General features: G+C 42.0%; 1 protein-coding gene and 1 long non-coding RNA gene across 2 annotated transcripts in view; one reads left to right on the top strand and one right to left on the bottom strand.

Annotated features, from left to right (window-relative positions):
• Prkn (parkin RBR E3 ubiquitin protein ligase) overlaps positions 1-17362 on the top strand; it is a 912456-nt gene that overhangs the window by 633068 nt on the left and 262026 nt on the right. Inside the window, 1 exon segment of the mRNA XM_090337856.1 lies at positions 8494-8630. Within this exon segment, the coding sequence (XP_090193982.1) occupies positions 8494-8630 (137 nt within the window).
• On the bottom strand, positions 11964-17339 carry LOC150059452 (uncharacterized). The gene is made up of 4 exons (XR_016536367.1): positions 16980-17339; positions 16073-16198; positions 14339-14471; positions 11964-13670 (listed from the first exon to the last, which is right to left on the bottom strand). It is a non-coding gene; the product is annotated as an uncharacterized LOC150059452 (long non-coding RNA).

Here is a 17362-nt window from a genome sequence, read left to right on the forward strand (position 1 = left end):
TTGCTACATTAGTTACATTTAGTTGTGAAAAGTTATTCAAGATACTTTATGAGGCTTTCATTTTGTGCTTTTATTTTGGTACTAATATACCTTCCTTGATTATCTTAGACCAAGGTCTCGGTCTTCGTAAGATTTTAGGGGAGAAAACTCTTAGAAATCTTATTCCTTACCTTTATAAACATCATATACATTTGTACAAGATGTCAGAGAAAGCTGGCATCCAGGATTTCAGGTAAAGCTGAACTTCTAAAGCTTTGGAAAAGAAGATATGGGATCTTGTGTATTGAAGATACTTCAGATTTCCATATCTAAAGTCTGTCTGAGGTTGGCTCAAGTTGCAACTCCTTGTTTATAGGTTTCAGGGTTCACTGTGGTCCTCCCCACTCATATAGGGGGTCTCTGCCCACCTCCCCCACCCCAACCTCCCACTGCCAGCCGGTGTGCAAGGCTTTGTGCACATTATTAGTATCAATTCATTCAGGTTTGTATTACTATGCCATATTGATTTTTATTATACTTATTTTAGAGAAATATTTTGGGATACTATTTACTGCTTTTCTAGCTTGTATAAAACCAACTAAATAAAAGTAAAGTATAAAAAATAACTTTCCTATGTCCCACAAATTTTCTACTCCTGGTGATATTTTAAAATTGACTCTACGTAATAATTCTTCAGATATTTCACAGCACCTCCTCATCTTGAGACATTTCCAATGGAGAGCTATTTTGTGACATCTATATATTTTTCTTTTAGTGGTAAAAGGGAATCTTCATCTCAAACTACTTTGCATCTCAAACTACTGGGTCTTCATGCTTCTCTGATAAAAGCATGAAAAGACTTAGTATTCTATTAGTACCCATTTACTCTTTTTTAAAGATGAATGCAAGAGCAGTGTCATAGAATCTGGGCAAGGTCCTGGTGAGCTGGCAGCCAGGGATAGATCCTTTATCTACCACCTGGTGTCTGTAATAATTTCTTCTGCTAAATCACTCCTAACATCCACAGCCACTGCACTGATTCTGAGCACATTCATACTTACTGTCCTGAGAGTGGAAGATGCACCAGGACAATTTATTTCACAGTAGGATTATTATCCATGCAAGATATGTCTTCATAGCTTTCTCAACTTAGCACAATGCCTTCTGTAAAGGAGCTGGGCATTATCTGCTTCTTGCTGATTTTCACAGAGGAAAAACCAAAGAAGAGCTATTTGCACCAGTCAGTATGAATTACAGGCAGCATCTCCAACAGCTAAATCATTGCAACACACAAGAGCTCTATGCAAATGATGCAGCCCAGAGATGGCTTCACGTGAAATCTTAACTTTAGCTTTCTTTCCTGACATACGTATCGCTCATCCCAACAGAATGTTCCTGACAGGATCATCTTGAAGCACCTTGACATCCGACATAATTCTGAGGGTCCGTGAAACTATTCTGTAAATTGTGGGCTAGCAAGTCCTGTCCCTCACACTTTCCACTGCTGTGACAAAATACGTGGTTCATGGTTTCAGAGATTTGGGTTCATCTTGTAAAGGAGGACATAGGAACAGGGAAGCTCACATCCTGGGAGCCAGGAAGCAGACACAGAAAATGTTCCTAGCTTCAAGCTTCTCTCTTCCTCCTTCTCTTTCTCCCCTTCCTCCTCCTTCTCCTCCTCCTCCTCCTTCTCCTCCTCCTCCTCCTCCTCCCTTTCCTCCTCTTACTCCCTTTCCTCCTCTTACTCCCTTTCCTCCTCTTCCTCCTCTTCCTCCTCCTCCTCTTCCTCCTCCTCCTCCCCCTTCCTCCTCCTCCCCTCCTTACTCCTCCTCCCTTTCCCCCTTTCCTCCTCCTCTTTCTCCTCTTCTTCCCCTTCCTCCTCCTTTTCTTCCTCCTCCTCCTCCCCCTTCCTCCTCCTCCCCTCCTTACTCCTCCTCCTTTTCCCCCTTTCCTCCTCCTCTTCCTCCTCTTCCTCCCCTTCCTCCTCCTCTTCCCCCCTTCCTCCTCCTCCTCTTCCCCCTTCCTCCTTTTCCTTTTCCTCCTCTTCCTCCCCTTCCTCCTCCTCTTCCTCCTTCCTCCTCCTCCTCCTCCTCTTCCTCCCTTCCTCATCCTCCTTTTCCTCCCCTTCCTCTCCTTCCTCCTCCTCCCCTTCCTCCCTCTCCCTCCTCCTCCCCCCTGTTTATGGAATACCCCCCATAGAAGGGCGGGTCTCCCCACTCACTGCTCTCCTACATGTCAATCCTCTCTGTAAATGTCCACATAGACCCACCTGAAAGTGTGCTTTACTAATATCCTAGGCCCATCCAATTCATAATCAAGGTAAATCAGCACAGGAGACATATCATGATTTTTTAAATGAAGTGTGTTTTCCCCCATGAATCATTCACCCTTTGGAATTTCTAGTTCAGAACATGCAACTTATATTTCATGACAGCTTATCAACTATTTATGATGGTACTGCAGGTTAAACCTAGGACCTTGTGTTTGCTTGGCAGGTGTTCTACTGCTTGATTCACAGTTTTAAGCCATTTGGTTTAGTTTTTCTTCTGGGGGGCAGGGCAAGGATGGGGGTCTGTTCCCTTGTGCAGGCCTAGATTATTTTGGCCCTCCCTCATTTCTGATATAACCATGGACCACTGAGTTCAAAATATTTGGGAGGGTTGAGATGGGGTCTCACTAGCTGAGTGTCAGTCCTTCAAATACCCACCCCCTGGAGTACTTAGGATTAGAAGTATGAGCCACTGGTTCCCAGACAGTCCTGTGTCCGTGATGCCTAATGCCTTAGCAAGAGGGAAGTGCTCTGGTGAATCAGGTTATAGTAAGGAGATACTGCCAAGTACATTGACCTCTGTGCACTATACTTAATTTTCTAAAAGGGAAAAAAAACGTTTTATTTCTAATATCTACGGTTGTGCTGTAATAGTTACAATCCACAACCTCAGAAGTCATTGTGTTGTTATGCTTGGGTTCAGCCTGTTAACAGAAATCAGATTTGGAGAGAAAGTATATTAGTTATATTGAACTTAGGTGTCTTCCTAGGTTGAAACTCTTGGAGGAAATTCATAATCTAGTAATTTTTGCTGGCATCATGACTTTATCATTTCCGTAGAGCAATCTATATTTTGTCAGTGACTCCAAATGTTATAAATGGTAGAACCCAATTCAGCCAAACTCTAAGTTTTACAGGAAAACAGACTCACATATGTGACGAATGAAAGCAATGTCATTGGTTTTCAGAAGAATGTGGAATTTGATAGATTCTCAGGGTGTAGGATGAGAAGAGACAGCATAGTTTTCCATGGTCACCTAGTTTATTACATCTCAAGTATTTTCAGGTATTTTCCTCTCCTTTCTTGACCAGGCTTGCTCGGTCTTACCTTGGAGGACTTTGCCTATTACTTTGGCAGTGGATACCTGGTTCATATATGTGTGCCAAGAGCTGCCATAACCTAAGTCACCAGATATGCTCGAGGGACTGGGTAGGGGCTGGAGTGATGACTGGATGGGAGGAGGGGCCGGCTGTGCTGATTAAACTGGGCGAGGCTACATGTGGGAGGGGGTGGGCACGGACACAGGTTTTGCCCAGTGAGAGAACTCAAGTTAAGCCATAGCCTCTCTAAGCTCATCTCAATGCAGCACTCACTAGGCAAGGAAGCAACCGCTCCTCCTCTGCCTCTGGGGAGTAGGAACTCCTGCGGGGATAGATTCTTCCTGCTTACTTGTATGGTGGCATGCGTTGGCTGTTGCAGTGTATCATGAGAGTGGAGGGGTGAGAAATGAAGATGGAAAGGGTTTGTACCCCACGTGTATTGTCTATACAGTAATACTGAGAGGGGCCACATGTCAGATGAGAGCATCGGTGCAGAGTGAGTGACGCTGAAGGTGAGCAGAGGAGAAAGAAGAAGCTGGAGGGAGTCAGTGAGCTTGGTTAGAGTCGCCCGGGACCTTCACGGGGGCACTGGTTCTGAGAAGACTCATGGGCAAAGGATTTAAAAGCTGGCAGCTGGAAGGAATGGCAGGGTCTTTCAATGGTTGGGGCTCATTTTCCTTTCTAAAAGTTGAGTCTGACTTTGTGATTATGTGTAGGCAGCGTGGTACAAGGAGTCTTGCCAAATGCAGGACGCACTAAAATGCATTTTATTTCTGATATTGTTTGCTTTTCATTTAATAAGCCATCGCTAACTCAAAGGGATTTAAAATGACAATCACTAAGAGAGGAATTCAAGTTATTTAACAGTGACGCTTTTTCTCCTCTAATTATTTTTCATCTAATCAAGTACTTTTGTAAATTCCCAGGAGTCAGAATTCTTCATGTACAGAATTTATAGAGAGCCTTGAAACATTGCTAACTGAAGCATAACAAATATGTTAAAAGTGAGAAGGTCCAAGCATTTGCTAAACTCCAAGATTCTCTCCTACAATTGAAATTTTTCTGTTAGTGTCTATTTTCCTCAGGAATACTTTTCCTATTTTTTTTTTAAATTTTCACTCACATTATTTAACTGTTGGTGTCTTACAGGTATACATCCACCCCATTGTGAAAAGATACATAAAAGATAGCACATAAAAACACGTGCACACACACACACACGTAAGTGTAATTTTGCTTTGCTTTGGGACAAAGCCCTATATTTTCTCAACTGCACAGACTTCTCTCAGCTTAGAATGCCCTAGAATTGCAGTCCTCCTTCCAACAGGACTGTCTTATGCATTCTATTAGGTCTTGATATCTTCATGTGCGTTCTTTCTCCGCTTAGCCTGTAGCAGAGGGACCCTGCTGCATAATGAACTACACCACCGTTTAGTGGCTGTAAGACCACACTGCATGTTGTCTGCAGTTTTACAGGACCAGGGACTCAGCAGGCTCAGGTAAAGAGTTCTTGTTTTCAGGGCTGTAGTCCAGATGCCAGCCTGTGTCATGGCCACCTTTTGGCTTGCTCTGTGATGGAGAATCTACTTTAAAGATGATTCGCTCAATGGCCTTCTGGAAGTTGAGCGAAGGGTCTTCACCTCATGGACTGTCTGGCATTCTGTCAGGCCGCAGGGACATAGCCATCGCACATCATAGCACATGGATGCACTGCCATTCCCGCTGAGCTGTGCCCTAGCCAAGACTGCTCCCTTTCCTCAGAGCTCAGGACCTTGTTACAGGAGCGCACAGGCGGGCTCTGCCAGACTGTCCTGACACAGCTCTGGAGCCACGCGCTGTTGTGCACACAGGAGCCCGTGCCATGCGGAAAGGAACGTGCATTGATGACAATGTGTGTGTAAGAATCAGACACAGATCTGGAGTGTGGGGGTGGGGAAAACAAAAACACAGGGAGAGAGAACAGATGAGGAATAAGAAAATAAGAAAACTTGGATCCCACTTTGGTTACTATAGATCTAATTTTATGTCATTTCATCCACATACTAGCTTATGTGTTTGGAAAAGTGTAACAATGCTCATCTTTGAGAAGAATGTGGATAGGTTCCTTTATTTTTAGTGATATTTTTATTGCCCTTAAGAACTGTACAAAAGGGAGTTGCCATTCTAAACTGCAGTTTATTATTACAGCGCATCTCAATCAGTGTCACCATTTTGATCATTCGACCCCATCTGCCCTATATCTTGATTAACTAAGACCCTCTCAACTGTGCTTGCTACACAGGGAGCCAAATGTCTTTGAATTGCTTTTGTAATAAAAAGAGCTCAGCACCAATTACTTACCCTGTAATCCTAGATATTCAGGAGACCAAGATCCAGAGAATGATAGTTTGAGACCAGTTTAGACAGAAAAGTGCAAGCAATTTCATTTCCAAAATAACCAGCAAAAATCTAGCCTGAAAGCGTGGCTCAAGTGGTAAAGTGCCTGCTGAATAAGTAAGCTGTGTGGCCATGATGCCTTGAGTTCAAACTCCAGTAGCCACTCCCAGGAAAAAAACTAGAGAAATAATTGTTTACAAATAACTCTTCAGTAATGTCAAGTAACACATTTATAATTCTTTTTACATATGATTGAGAGGTTTATTTAACCTTTAATTAACTGCTCTGTAATCTGGCTCATTCAGGTAAAATCACTTTTAGATTGATCAATTAACATTTATATGTAATTTGAGGAAAGGGCATCGAGGAAGGTTGGAAAGAACAAAAGGCCCGTGGGATGTGAGTGCTGCAGGTGACGAGTGTGACCCACCCCATCCTCTCACCCCACGCCTGCATCACTGCCGCCTCACCCTCTGCTTAGTAAACTCCATCCAAGTCACTGGCATGGGTGCTGAAGGAATGACAGAGATCAAACGCATTGAGCACATAAAGCGCTTTGTTAAATGGCAAAAAAAAAATTTTAATGTTTAGCCTTAAAAAGTAGGAAAAACGAGGGATGGTGGGTGAGAATGTTGAAAAGGATGACATATCAAGACGCCCTGCATTCATAAACTGCTTTGTCGAAGGACAACGCCTTTGCACAACTACTCAAAGATAATAATAATAGTACTTGAAAAATTTGAAAAATAACCAACCTTTTCTGTGGTGGGCCCCTGGATAGCCATAGAATTTATCTCATGAAATAATGTACTTGGAATTTCTCATGAATCTGTTTCAAACACATGATGTCATCATCAAGCAGAAGGGCAGATGCTCTGTGGATTCTGTGGTAAGCTTCGCTGAAGCTGACGGAGGCGCCACGTGTGGGCTGCTGTCTTCCCGCAGAAGGCTGACTCTGCTGGGAAAGGAGCCCCACGGGGGCCTCAGGGCTACAAACGGCCCTCTCAGCCTCGAGAGAAATGGAATCTCCTGGGCAGACTGATTCGATTTTATAAGTTTTCTTTTTATTTCCTCTGCCGGGATGTTTCTATGTTTCCTTTTCAGGCTTGTCCTACCTAGAAGCCTTTTTACAAACCCTCTGGTAGTTTCGCTATAATCTCCCTTGTTGACAGCCTATCAGGGCCTTAGTCTGCCATGTTGCCAAAAGCAGAGTGGACAAGATTTCGCACAGCCTGGCTATGAGGAGAGCGGTCCAATAGAGCAGCTACATGAGTCATGCACCGTGGTACGCCGGCCCCAGGTGAAGGGTGAAGAGAGGAGAAGCTTTGTGTTTCATCTCCATCTCCTTCAAAGGGAGTCATTAGGAGAGAACAACTTAAAAATCCAGAGCAGTCGATGTTAACAAACTGAGGCCCTAGAAACAAAAGTTGAAGGCCCTGAAAAGCCTCTGCCAGGTCAGCAGAGAAAGCAGCACACAGTCACGTGGACGCAGTTAGCTTGCTGGAATTAACGTGGCTGTGGCATTGCTCGCCTGGGGATGCTTTCTCCTCTTTATGTTATAGGAGATGTGGTTTCAAAGTAAACATCAAACGAGAGTGTGGAAAAACAACTAGGTGTTAAATTATCTTCTGAGGCGGGGTCAGGAGGGAAAAACCAGGGAGAGACTAGTTCAAACACTGTTCAAAATGAAATGTTCTCATTACCGGACTCATGGAATCTCTACCCCTCTGTACATCATCTTTACAATAGCAATTATTAAAAATGAAATTTTCTTCTCAGTATTCATATTTAATATTAATTTTTAAAGGAAAGGACCTTTGAAAAACTCTTGCAAGTGCTAAGAACTGAATTTGCAAGGAACATGTTTATTTTGTATTTACTAATTATTACCTAGGCAGTAGACATAACTAAATTGCTTTCGATAACTTTTTTAACTACTAAAATTGCTTTCAGACTGCTCTTAAATTAAACTAATATATTCAAGCCTCATGGCTCATTTGCCAGCAAAATTCCAGGGCTTTTCAAGAGATTTGTTTTCCTATAAAGTGTTTTAAGTGAATCTAAAATTCTTAGGAATTGTATGTATTGATTCATTAATAATCCCTTAAACCATAACTTCAGAAATAGAATATTTGCATGGTATGCAGTTGGCTGATTTCTTATTTGTAACTTTTATTTTTCAGTCTGGTAAGGAAGTGTGAGTAACTTAATACACACCTGTTTTGCTTGCACTTGATTTTCCTTTGGGGTTTGAGGAAGTTCAGTTTTGTATGCCATTATAATGAAATCCAAGGGACGTTGATTTTAAACCTTACAATGCCTAGTCCTGTGGGAATATTGATATAATGTCAGGACAGCAGCCATTCTCAAGGAGATCACGGGGCAAAGGCAAACAAGTCAATGCTACGACCTCGTAACAGGTCAGTGGAAATGGAGACAGTGGGAGGGAGAAGCTTCGGTGCTAATTGGAAATTATGAATCAGGGAAGACTTGAAGAAAGAAATTATACTTGCCCTCAAGTGTAAACAATGGATCGATAAATGCATTGTTATCAAAATTCAAGACTACGGAAATCGATCTTCTCTATAGTTCATAGAGCCCCGACAGTAGTTAAGGGGCAGCCTTAGCATAGTTGAGCTCTTGTCCCGGCAGCCGGTCTCAATACAGAGCTTACTCTGAGCCACCTTCCAGAGCAGAAGACATGGCAAAGCACACGCTTCCTTCCCACCCCGTGGGCCTCACAGGAAACCTGTCCTCTGTCTGTGCAGGAACCCTGTCCTGGTCTTTCCCTGCAACCATCGCCACGTGATCTGCCTGGACTGCTTCCACCTGTACTGTGTGACCAGACTCAACGACCGGCAGTTTGTCCACGACGCCCAGCTCGGCTACACGCTGCCCTGTGTCGGTGAGGCTTGCTCTTTTCTTTTCTCCATTCCTAATACTAATCAAGCATAGAAAAATGGGCCGGGGAAAACAATCCCGAGCTCAGGAGGTGAGAATAGTTTTGGCTACTGCGAAGTAAGAAGCATTAGTGGTTGGGTCACAAGGGATATAGAAACCCCAGGAACTGCTGTGAACTAGAAACTGCACAGCTTGCATAATGGTAATGAGAATATCTGTAAATCCACCTGTGATAGCTCATCTTGGATGCTTTAATCTGGATTTGCAACAGTTGTCCATATAATACATTTCATCTCTAATAATGTTGAGCACACATCCAGCATATGTGAAAGAATATACGTGACAAAGAAGTGAAAAAGTGAGCTACAGATGAGTTGTCTAGTATTTAAGGTATTATTTTGCCATTTAATAAACTAAGCCATATTTGTACTATACTGTTATTACATATGCCATTTTTAATTGAGGCAAGATGTATACAATATATAATTAATTGTGGCAGTATATTAATCTGTGGGCTGGGATGTAGCTCAGTGGCTTAGCATTTGCCTAGCAAGTGCAATGTCCTGGGTTCACACCCCAATACCAAAAGAGAAAAGACCAAAAATAAAAGCATCTGACTCCGTGGTGTTTGGGGCATTCCATGTGCTATGCAGACACCGCGCCTCTGGCTGAAAACTGTGAAGTGATCACTTCCATCCGTCCTCTGCCCCCAACCCTGGTGACCACTGATGTGATTTTTGCCTCTTCTGTATATTTTCTAAAATAAGAACTGGACGATGTGAACTCGTGTTAGCCTTATTTCTCTTAGTGTGAAGACCAGCCATGTAGCGGCGTGTGAGTTTTTTCTCGCCCAGGGGTGTCAACACCTCAGCAGCAGACACGGCAGTGGCATCACTGCATGTCCATTGATCTGTTAGTGGCCATTTGCCAAGCAAAGTGTGCTGTTTTGGACAGTTTTCGGTTGCTCTGAATAGTGCTGTTATAACAAACTTATAGGGTATGTGTGAATATATGTTTGCATTTCTCCAAGATGTATATCTAGAAACAGAACTTGGTATTTGAACGTTTGGGGAACTGTCCACCCTTTTCCACAGCTCTTATGAAATTCCTGTCTTTAGGCCCTTACACATTCATGGGTTTAACTTCTTTGTCTTAATAGCAAATGAGGCAGGACATTAATAGATTTATAATATGTTACTTTATATTATATACTTGGTACTAGCTTGGTTTTTTGTGTGTAAATGTTGTCTCATCACTGGTTACTTACACATGGAAGTTTGCTTTTACGTTTATGAGTGCCTCCTGTTGTTGAGAGCCTGCTTTCCCAGTGTTTCTTCCCCTCAGTGTTTAACAACAAGACAAAGCACCAAGCTACAAATTCCTCATTTCAGTAGTCATAAAGAATGCATTCAATACTCATGAGGGGAGGCGGGTTAGAACAGCTGTTTTGTGACTGTCTGTATGGTATAATCCTCCAATTCTTGTTTCTTTGTCTCTGCACATCTTAACCTGCATCTCTAAAAGTACTTATTCATAAAAAATATTCTCTTTGCCACGGTATTGATTATCATGAGCTACTTTAGCCTTTGGAAAATTTACACTGACAGCAATTATAAATGTTTCCCATTTCTGTGAAAGGAAAGGGCTAGGTGCAGTGGCTCACACCTGCAATCATAGCTACCAAGGAAGCTGAGATCTGAGGATCCCGGTTCAAAGCCAAGCCAGGAAGAAAAGTTCCTGAAATTCTTATCTCCAAATTAATCTGCAAAAACCAAGAAGTGGAGGTGTGGTTCCTATAGTAGAATGCCAAGCCAGCCTTGAGTGAAATAGCCAATCAAGAGTTTGAAGCCCTGTGTTCAAACCCCAGTACTGGCATAAAAGAGAAAAGAAAAGAGGAAAGGAATGAAAAGAAGAGAGAGATGGAGACTTTGTATTATACAAAGCCAAATAGGATTGTCTTCAGTATTTGCTCAGGATAGATATTATTATTATTATTATTATTACTATTACTATTATTATTATTATTAGTGCTGGTAGAAGAACTTGAATTCCAGGTCTCATCACTATCCTTTTGGGTTTTTTTTTTTTTGCTCAAAATGGTATTTTGAATTACTAGCTCCTTCAAGAAAATTAAAAGCTTTATTTATAGACCCTAAAGCACTGATTCCTTTAAGGACAAGATCCCTGTCTGGCCACCTGGGACAGATGGTTCTACTACTGGAGACCACAGCCCAAATCCCCCCCTTGATCTTCCTCAGTGTGGGGGCTTGAATGAAGTTCTGAATGGGGCGGACTGCTGGGTACATGGGTCTTCAAATGTCGGCGGGTGCTTTCTTCCCCAATCAGCACAGGCTGGAGGACTTTGATGTCTCCACAGCTAGGATTACATGTTATCACTGGACTGAAAACAGCTCAGCCCAGGGGCCGCCTCACACGCCAGGCCCACACAGAACCATGCTTCCTGCCTGTGGGCAGGCCAACGCGGTAGCCTTGATTGACCTTCCCCACCCTGCCCCAATCCATACGCGGTCGCCAGTATTCAGGGGTGCTATAATTGTCTTCGGACTCTAACATTATAAGAAGTTGGCGTGTCAAGGACAGGCCTGTGTTCATGTTGCAAAATGACCCACACCCCGAATGTTGTGCTAACTGTCTCTGTATACATCCATTTCTATGCCACCATCTAATACCTCTCACTACCAAAGCATGGAATAAGGTATTCTTTTGCTCCTACAATCCAGTCTTTTAAATTCCTTCGTGTTGACACCGTCAAAGCTCAGGCTTAGCCATTCACACGCTTCCAGGTGTTTGTAGCCAACCATGAGCCAGTCTTTCTCACTGACAAAACGGTTGTGATGAGTAATTAACACTGGTTTATAATTCTTTCTAAGTACAAACCTTATTCTCCTATTGTGAGTTCCTTGTTAACCGCAACATTTTATTATGCTTTCTAAATACGGGATGCTGGATTTTATTTCCCTAAGAGTCAAAAATGAATGAGTATTGCTATCACTGAGTGTAGAGAAGTTTCTTTGTGCTTGCATGTACAAATCCATTGAATCCCCCCAAAACACTGTTAGAAAAAATATTTTTTTATTCTCCCCTTTGTACAAGTGGAAAGTCTGAGCATATGAAGGTTAATTAACTTGCACCTGATAATACAACTAGTGAGTAACAGAGCAGGTGTACAGAGCCTGCCACGTGTGGCTCTATGGCTGTGTTCTTAATCAACATGGGTAGACAAGCCTGAAAACAGCCAAGTGTGATAACTTAGAAACTTGTGAAGCCAAGACGGCCAAAGGAAGGGTATCTCTACATTCCAGTTCTATTCCATATTTAAACCAGTTGTAACCTTTTAGAGTTGCTAGGTTTATTCCCATTTCACGAAGGAAAGAATGAGAATCGGTATTATAATGTAACCAGGATCTCAGAGTTAGCAAGAGTGAAGCTGAGGGTTTAGTTGAACTCAGGGCCTGGGTGCCATCCGTGAGGTTTTTTATGTTCAAAGCTAGCACTCTACCATTTGAGCCATAGCTTCATTTCTGAATTTTTGGTGGATAATAGGAAAAAAGAGTCTCATGCACTTATCTGCCCCAGTTGGCTTCGAACCGCAATCCTCTGATCTCAGTTTCTTGAGTAGCTAGGATTAGAGGCAAGAGCTACCAATGCCTGGCACAAAGCTGAGGTTTAACCCGGATGTGGCTGGCACCAGAGCCCTAAGTTCCTCTACAATGACATCCTGCTCCTCCTGCCCGTGCCTAGCTCTGGACAACACATTTGGGGAGCATAGAAGCTTTAAGGATTCCCATGCCCATGCCTAGTCAAAGTTAGCCTCTCAGGGTGAGGGTTGGCTGAAGTTGCCAGGTTTACAAGCTTGAGAAGGGTTGTGGGTGTGAGCATTCTACCAGCAACAGGACTTTCCAAGAGGACCACAGCATTCCTAAATACAGAATTACATCATCTTCTGGGCCCATTTATTAGGGAATGATTTGATTTGGTGGCTAACCTAGATCTTTAATAAAATGTTGACTGAGTTAAAAATAAGATTGGCAACCACAGCAAACATGTCTGGAAATAACCTGCTTCCAGACACTCAAATGAGGCCTTAGATAAAGAAAGGGGCTTTGGGGAAAACTTCATCATCATTTGGAAATTATTTTCTCTACTTGCTATTCTTACCAACTTCTTGTTCAGAATTCCTTTGTAATGATAAAGGACCCTCTCTGGGTGCTAGCTGTGTTAACTCTGCAGAACTCCATGAAGTTAGGTTAATTTGTTGTAGACTGCTTCTCTGAAATGCATATCATGAAGACAGCCACATGCATTTGTTTATAGCTCACTCACCCATGCTGGCAACAGATCTCCTGTGTTTCTGGGGCAGCAGGGGTACGGCCCATCTCTTCTGTGGCACAGCTTCATATTGTCTCGCTGTGGGCTTTGTAGATTTTTGTTGTTGTTTCCTTATGGCTTGTTTTTTAATTGTTCTACTCTGAAGTCTCCATTTCATATAATTCTTGCATATTAGAGAGTTTTGTTGTTGTAATAAAATACCTTGACAAAAATACCTTTAAGTAAAGTGGTGTGGTTTGCTCACAGGTTTCAGAGGTTTCGGTTCTTCATGGCATGAGCATGTACTAAGTCAAGCAGCTAAGCTTGTGGTGGCCAGGAAGGCAAGAGAGGGAGTGGTTGGACTAGTGAGCTTCTTTGTTCTTTTGCTTTTATTTCTCCCAGGACGCTGCCCACCTACTGGAGACGCTGTCTATATTCAGAGTGGAGTTTTCTCTTTAATTAATCCTCTCTGGAAACAACTCATAGACACTTCCAGAAGTTTGATTTCTCATGTGGTTCTCAATCGAAGAGTTGACAATCAAAATGAACCATCACATCAGTTTCCATCTAATTTAGATACAATTTCCTCTCCATTGAGGATAGCCATTCACAAACCCCAGTATACCATACCAGAATCCTTAGTGTCTTCCTCGGCATTATTGTAGTACAAGACAGATAGCTCTTTCTGTGTGGGAGGCAGAAAAATTTCTGGTACCTAAAGAAACAAGAATCCTGAGTTCAGACAGATAATTAAGAAAGAAACAGAATATATAATACAAATGGATGACTGAGGTTTGGGGCTTTTGAGTATTGGTCCCCCAGATGCATACAGTGAATCAAGGCAATGTAATCCCTAAAATAACACTGAAAAGGGTGGAAATATATTCAAAGATGACTCATCAAAGAAGATATAGAAATGGCTAATACATATGCTAAAATTTCCAAAAAAAGAAGTCATTATTAATGAATGGACATGGCATGCACAGGGCCTTGTATTCCATACATGACGTCTCAAAAATAAAGTCAGGTTTTGTGTTGCACGTGTGCAATCCCAGTGCTCAGAAAACAGCAGCAAGAGGATTGCAAGTATGAGGCCTACCTACCTATAGAGGAGACTTTGTCCTGAAACCAAACCAAAACACAAACAAAAAGGTCAGTGCTATCGTTTGCTTAGTATGTATACAACCATAGGCTCAATCACCATGACCCTCTACTACATACACACATAACACACACACACACACACACACACACACACACACACGCTCATTTGAGGCACAAAATATAAACTGATAGATACACAGTCAAAACTAAAAGAATATAAACCTGCATGCTTCCAAACAGCAAATAAACTATTCATATTAAAAGCATTCACAAACTTACTAGTATCCTGTCCACAGTCCTCACGTGTCTGTCTACCTTTCTGAAAAGTGTGGCCTGCTGTCTTCTCCAGAACACAAGCCACAATCCACTGCTGTTTCTGCTGTTCCCAAGTCCAGTGTGGTTGTAATCAACCCTGTGAAAGGCTGGGACTGAATTCCCCATGTACTTGATGCCGGAGTGTTATTCTTTAAAGTTAATTGAAATTAAGTCAAGCTTTCTGATTTTCTCTTATTTGGGGGAGGATGGTTTAATGATTGTGATAGTTTTCTTTTAGTTTGGGTATATATATCTATGCGAAGACACAGAATATAAGCTAACAATCTACATTCTCTCAGCTGAAATATCAGTGGTGAATGCACACACATATAATTATATATGGATATATATTTATTGGTATGTAATTTATTGGTGATATACAGAGCAGTTACAGTTGCATAAGTCAGTTATTGAGTATGTTTCTTTTTGAACAACATCTCTTTCACTCCCAGTTTTTTCCTCCTGTCCCTGCCCACAAGTTAGATATTTCATTTTCAACATAGTGTCTAGTGAGTATCACTGTTGCATTTCTTCACCCTTTGTGCCTCCCCTTCTGTGTCCCTCTTACCCTGACAAAGACAGATAAACAACACAAAAAGTAATGAAAACAAAGCAGTAAAAAAAATCTATTATTCCCGGTTATAGGAGTTCATTTTAAAAACATGTTTTAAATAATCATATGCACATAGCAATTGAGCCTTTGTGATACTCATCTAAGAATATCCTCCTTTGGCCTCACTGTCTGAATATCTAGAGACTTCTATAATTTATCATGTCCCAGCATTTTTTTAAAAATTTTTTTGCTTCTCAATGTGTTTACTTGTAGATTTATAATCATATTCTAGTTACCACAAATGAGGGAAACAATGCAACTTATGTTTATTTGGGTCTGGCTTGCTTCACATAGTATACTTTTTTCTAAGTTTTCCCATTTCTTTATGAATGGAACAATATTATTCTTTCTGATGGAAGCACAGAATTCCATTATATATACATTTTTTTCTTTCAAATTTTCTTGATCTGTTCATCCACTGAGGATGGATTGATTCTTGTTTTGGCTACAATGAACAATGCTGCAATGGACATGGTTATGTTGGTAGCTTTAGTGTGGTCTTGTTTGTGATTAGTCAGATATGCCCAGAGGGGATTGCTGGGTCATAGGGAAGTCCTACATTTAGTCTTTTGTTTTTCATATATTTTTATTGTAATCACTAGAAGGGTTACATCATATTCACCAGATAGAAGGGGCATTACTTCACAAACATTGATACCCTTTCTCATGTCTTGGTCCCCATTTCCCTCCCTCATTTAGTCATTTGAGGAACTTCCACACTGTTTTCCAGAGTAGTTAACAAGTTTACACTCACACCAGCAGTGTAACAGTATTCCCTTTTGGACGCATCCTCTCCAGCACCTGTTTTTGTTTCCTTGATGATGGCCATTCTAACTAGGGATGAGATGGAATCTCAGTGTTGTCTTCATTTACATTTCTTTTATGGCTAAAGCTGTTGAACATTTCATCATGTGTCTATTAGCCATTCTTGCTTCATATTCTGAGAAGTCACTCTTTAAGTCTTTTGTTTCTTTGAGGGTTTCTTTCGGGGGCTTACTATTTTTAGCTCTAAGTACATTTTCGATATGAGGCCCTTGTCTGGTAAAGATCTTTATACTCTTTGGGCTTTCCAGGTCTTTTCCTACCTGTGCCCTGGTCCAGTGTGAGTGTGGGTGGTTGCAGGGCCTCTAGTCCACATAGTCATTTGGAACCCAGTCTGCTACTCATGTGATCTAGTGGCATTAAAGTCTGATGAGTCCTCTTCGGGGGGCCTGTGGGCACAGGTGGAGAGTAAGCTATGCATCACAACAGCACAGATGCTAAGGGCCCAGAAATGGGGTTATTGCTTTCCTTGTGTTCCTTACCACAGATCCAGTCCCAGTCCCATGACCCACCTAACCACTTGGTGTTTGAACTGTGATGAGGGAAGGGGTGAGGAGAAGAAAAGAGGAGGAGAGGGGAGAGGAGTGAAAGAAGGGGAGAGGAATCTGTCCATGAACCCAGGAGGCAGAGAAATCAGGCCTTTAACACAGAGCAGTTCCCAGTGCCAGTGGAAAGGATGGTGAAATGTACAATTTATCCAAGCTGCTTGGCTTTCCACTCCCTGCCTGCAATAAGATCAACACTCCATCAAGTCACTTCATGATAAAGAGTGACTGGTTCATGGACAAGGACCAGAAAAAGAGCTGTAGGACAGAATTGATGGTGTTCCTGGTCTTGTTCCTGCTAGCTCAGCAACCCTGTCTTTTCCACCATCCACTGAGCCTTGGAATTGCTGCCTCTATAGTTAACCCAACGCAGAGTGGCCAAAGCAATTTTCTATGTGTTCGAGGCATGTGCATGACTTTAGTGGTTATGAAGGAAGGGATTCTATGCTCTATGTACAATAGTTTGATTCTCTCTTTACTTGAATTTCTACTCTCCACATTACCTTTTCTAATTCTCTTGTTTCTTAAATGGTTTCAAAAAAATAAAAACTTCAAATGAGTCATTCTACTTTTGTTTCACAAGGTCAAAACTTAACTATTTTTCAAACATCCGTTCATTACTTACCCAAAGAGATCTGGAGAGATTTCTGAAAGTAAGTGCCTAAGATGGCTACAAGAGTTGTTCAGAGTGGCAGTCTCTCGGTTCTCATCTGTTCATTAAAGTGTGTGTTCACATTCCTTTCCCTGCCTTGTAGCAGTCAGCACAATTTCTGGATGCATGCATTGTGCATTATTGGTATAGAAGAAGCTCTCCGGGGGCTTGGAAGGATTATAACAGCCATCAGTGAATACTAATTAACCTTTAAGTATATTGTTTTAAGTAGTTTGATGCAGTCTCAAATTTATGGAGAGCTACAGCCAGTGCCCACAGCACGGCTTCAGACACATGTGTGTGGCTCGAGCTTTTGGAGAGCCACAGCCAGTGCCCACAGCATGGCTTCAGACACG

Source organism: Megascapheus bottae, chromosome 8 (genome assembly GCF_031878675.1).
Source record: "Megascapheus bottae isolate mThoBot1 chromosome 8, mThoBot2.hap1, whole genome shotgun sequence".
Classification (NCBI taxonomy): Eukaryota; Metazoa; Chordata; class Mammalia; order Rodentia; family Geomyidae; genus Megascapheus; species Megascapheus bottae.